The 4,559-nt window shown below is 34.0% G+C and overlaps 1 protein-coding gene across 1 annotated transcript; it reads right to left on the bottom strand.

The window, feature by feature from the left end:
• Positions 1–294: 294 nt before the first annotated feature.
• hmgb1a (high mobility group box 1a) lies at positions 295–3,563 on the bottom strand. The gene is made up of 5 exons (XM_046861301.1): positions 3,448–3,563; positions 1,753–1,912; positions 1,431–1,576; positions 1,139–1,313; positions 295–1,061 (listed from the first exon to the last, which is right to left on the bottom strand). Exons 2-5 carry the CDS (start codon positions 1,897–1,899, stop codon positions 918–920), a joined length of 612 nt encoding a protein of 203 aa, XP_046717257.1. The 5' UTR covers positions 1,900–1,912; positions 3,448–3,563; the 3' UTR covers positions 295–917.
• Positions 3,564–4,559: the final 996 nt, after the last annotated feature.

A 4,559-nucleotide genomic window follows, 5' to 3' on the forward strand; every position in this document is an offset into this window, starting at 1 on the left:
GAACTTTACTGAAGGATAGTCTAGTTAGAACTATGTTGTCCTAATGCAGCAGTGATCCCTTTACTTATTTTTATTCTTAACTATAGCGATAATGAAATGCTCAGCCACGATTAAATTCTTAAATGGCCATTTGGTGTCACTAGATGGCAGTAAATACAATACAAATTGTATTTGTATTCTTGGAATACAAAATACTGTATACAAAAAAATTCTACGAAATACCGAAACAGAAAACTAAATTTCTTTTTTTTTTTAAGCGCCCAGCTAAATTTTATTGCAATGTAGAAAACAGAAAACATTTAAAAAAAATTTTATTGATGTCAGAAGCATACCAGTAGGTCAATGTAACAATTGCATTTTTTTTCCTTCTTTTAGTCATTGTGGCAATTACAGTGGTATTAAAAGAACAGTAAAATAACTGATACTGCATTTTACTAACAATAGTGATGTGGGAAAAAAAAAAAAAAAAAAAAAACACAAAATACAATAAAAAGATCAACTACAACCTCACACTAAACTAACTTGTGATGTGCAACCTAAAATGTCCAATTTCAAGCCAATTGTTTAATTTACCCTCCAAATACCCACTTGACTATAATAGAGGAAATAGTGGCTTTAGGGACTACCATTACTCCCAAAAAAAAAAAAAAAAAAAAAAAAAAAAAAAAAAAAAAAACACGGGGGGTTGGTACATTTAAAGAAATTGTGAAAAGGAGTGGATAGGAGGGGAGACAAACACATTACACTTTTGTAGTGTTACTATACAAAAGGGGGACTGTACAGCTTAAAAACCATATGATATACACGATCTTAACTTTCACTTTTCCATAATTGCCTATTTTATGGCCATAGTTAAGTGTGTACAGGGGGTTAAATGCTTTTATAAACAAGAATCTAAGATCTACTCTGTAACCAAGTTACTCATCATCGTCATCATCATCATCATCGTCATCATCATCGTCATCCTCATCATCATCGTCATCCTCGTCGGCTTTGTCTGGCTTGGTGGGGGCTTTGGCAGCACCCCCTACAACTTTTCCCTTTCGATATGCAGCAATGTCCTTTTATTATAAAAGAAAAACAAATAAATATATGAATCACAATGCATACATTTATTACACACACACAAAATACACACCTTCTCATATTTCTCCTTCAGCTTGGCTGCTTTTTTTTCATAAGGCTGCTTCTCTTCAGCAGAGGTCTTGTTCCACATCTCTCCAAGCTTCTTAGCCACATCTCCGATAGAAAGTCCTGGGGTCTCCCCTTTCACCTTGGGCCGATATTCCGCACAGAAAATAAAAAAGGCCGACCTTAAGAGCAAAAGTGAGTGTGAGACTTTTTTGTATCTATGCTATAGAACCAAACATCTTACTGATGTGCATCATCTTTAAGTTTAACCGAGGATATACAGTGGAATCCATTCTTACGGGGGTCTCTTGGGAGCATTTGGGTCCTTAAACCTCTTCTTCTTTTCACCTCTGGGAGGAACATAATTCTTCATCTCCCTCTCATAACGTGCTTTGTCAAGTCTGGCCATATCCTCAAACTTACCCTTTTCCTTGGCTGACATAGTCTGCATCAAATAAGAATATTTGCAATAAAACAAGAGAAAGGGGAAGAAGGATTTTTTTTTTTTTTTAATAAAATGTTTTGTTTAAGAAATACAATTATTTTATTAAAAAAAATGAAAATTGTATATAAAAAAAATAAAATAAAGTATGTACAAATTTACACAAATATACTATATACCTTCCACCGCTCAGAGCACTTTTTAGAGAACTCTGAGAAGTTGACTGATGTGTCAGGGTGTTTCTTCTTATGCTCCTCTCTGCAGGTCTGGACAAAATAGGCATAAGAGGACATTTTGCCTCTTGGTTTTGTTGGGTCTTTCCCCATCTTCCTAATATCCCTGAAATAGATCAAATATTAAAAATGTGCCCCAAATCTCTAACCTGTACATTTAACAATAGTGCTCCCATTTAGCTAGAGCTAGTTCAGGTTTTTTATTTTTTGTAGATCTGATGTTTTACACATTTTCCTTTAAAATGTATAAACAGTGTGTCTGTAGAAGATTAAGTATCCCGTATCTAGATGCATTTAAATTTTTTAACATTCAAAGTAAAAATTACTAAAATAATACAAATATTGAAAAGTTCTAAATTATTCATATGTAAAAAACAAATTCACAACTAACAAGCTTTACTCGTGTCATAATATCGTATAACGAATAAAAAAAGACTTGAATTTTAAAACAAAACAAATAGTCTATTGAACCGATTTTCCCTATGCAATAATACAGAGCAATGGCGCACAAGCCGTCTTGTTGAGAGAAAGCAGGTCAACAACGACGGCAATATTTCTCCTTCCATTTTGTGAGAAAGGCTTCTTCATGAAAGAAAGTACTCCTAAAATGTCTCCACCCGCCTTCCTGTTCGCTTTTAAACTCAACAAAAAAATCGTGACAAGCAGAGTCCGTGACCATTTTTTCCATCGAAAAACCCTATGCACTCGTCCCGGTGTATAGTAATACACTTGGTCTGTAGTAAGTCTATGTGCGGACTGTGTAGAGTTTGCAGTAGGCTCGGAATGGCCGCTTGTCTTCATGCACTAACACTGAGAATATGGCTCCTTCTCTTTGTGTCAGTGCTCAGCCATTACACTGCATGGAATGGGGCAGAGCGACCGTAATACCCACTTCAATTCAACCGCAAAATAAACAACGTTTTCGTGCACGGATAAATAATAAAAAACATTCGTTAGAACGATGAAAGGTAACATTTTTATTTTATGGCAAAATGTGCATCGCTTCATGATCAATAATTTAAGAAAACACGGTTTGAAAAAGTTGATGTGAACTGCGCTTGTCACAGGCTATGTGGCTTCGCCTTGTTTCTTAAGCGAGTACAGTCAGCCATTACACACTGTAGAGCCAATCTGGAGGCATTTTAATCTTTAAGTGCTGCTGAAATAGCAGCACTAACAAATACACAAATTATTTAAAATGCAATTTATTAATTTTTTTCTGTCATATTTCCTCTAGATGTTATCACATGCTATGCACTGCAACGGCTAGCGAGCTGGTTTGCTAGCTCGCTAGCTGCCTGTATTACCGTCTATATACCTTGTTTGTGCGCAATTCAGGCAGTCTGAAAACGTTCGCTATTAATATTTGATACAAGTAAAATTATGGCAACTGATGATTAAACATATGCAAGATGATTTTATTACGACCATACAATTTGTCTAGGTAAGGTTATTAATTTTACTGAAAATATAAAACCACGAGTATTTTCTGTATTATAAATCCTTTATATAAAAAAAAAAAAAACAATAATAAACTCATAAAAAAAACAGCCCTCGTAGGCTTATTTGCCACTTAATTGTGTGTTGCTGCGTTATTCCAATAAATTTTATGAACTCCTACTTTCTACAGATGACACTTACCAAAGGTTGCTGCTGATTCTCAATGTACTGCAATGGCTGTGTGACGGTAATAGCGATACGCAGTCTTCTCACTCTGCTCTCGGCTCTGTAACATTACTCTCAGTAGAGCTCAAGTCCTATTGGCTACCGCCAAGACGAACGCTGCTCTGATTAGCTAAAAATTTTCCATTGTTCTAATAACAGACATGACCGGATTGGATACCTTTTGTGAAACGTCATGAATCTTTTAAATGGCGGGCTAATACAAACTGTACTCTGTTTCAACGCTGAACTTGTGTTAGTAGACAGTGTGCGGTGTGTAAGCTATAGTATTATAGTTCTATGAGCGCAACTCGGAGCATTCAGTCAATGGGTTTATATAGAGGGTGGAAGGGAGCACTCTTGTGTGATAGCAAATATTGAATTAAATGAATCTGCCACCCTGCTTTACTCTCCTGTCTTCATCTTCTTAGATCAGTTTTAGCATATTAGGCAATGGTGGTTTAAATAATTTGTGTGGATTTAAAGTAATTGCTGTGTATGAACCACTGCTGTTTTTAAACATCTAAAATTTGCTAAAGCATGGCATAGCATGCATAAAACCTTTTAAGGGGCCAGTAAATTAGGCCAGTAAATTAGATGTAATCTTACATGAAGTGCTTTCATAATATTTCATAGCACCTCATAATAAATCAATAGTACTTAAATATTTTTCAGAAAGCAAACAATTTTTGCACACTCAAGACATTAAATAAATTACTAAATTAATATTTACTTCCCTTATGTCTGTTGAAAGTGAATTTAATAGCAAATTTTTTTAGTTGCATAATGAATGACCTATTCATGAATTGAATGCAGCAAAATGAAGTTTTATATAGTGAGTTTGTCATAGTGTTATCTTTAAAAACAACAATAACAATTTATTGTTATTGTTATTATTATTATTGTTGTTATTATTATTATTATTATTATTATTATTATTATTATTATTATTAACATATTTGTCCTATGATTACTATAACCACAATTTATGTGGTTAGACATTTGAGTATAGAGGGAAAATTCTTTGACTCTAATGAGATTTTATTTTTTATTTATATTTTATTTTTAAAGAAAACTAATGCAAACACGGT

The sequence above is a fragment of the Silurus meridionalis genome, chromosome 11, assembly GCF_014805685.1.
Source record: "Silurus meridionalis isolate SWU-2019-XX chromosome 11, ASM1480568v1, whole genome shotgun sequence".
NCBI lineage: Eukaryota > Metazoa > Chordata > Actinopteri > Siluriformes > Siluridae > Silurus > Silurus meridionalis.

Excerpts from the sequence above, each read along its gene's own strand:
- hmgb1a (XM_046861301.1), bottom strand. The coding sequence starts at position 1,899 with ATGGGGAAAGACCCAACAAAACCAAGAGGCAAAATGTCCTCTTATGCC. Across the intron at positions 1,314-1,430 it reads AATGCTCCCAAGAGACCCCC|GTCGGCCTTTTTTATTTTCT; the intron begins GTAAGAATGGAT and ends TTTGCTCTTAAG. Across the intron at positions 1,062-1,138 it reads TGAAGGAGAAATATGAGAAG|GACATTGCTGCATATCGAAA; the intron begins GTGTGTATTTTG and ends TTATAATAAAAG.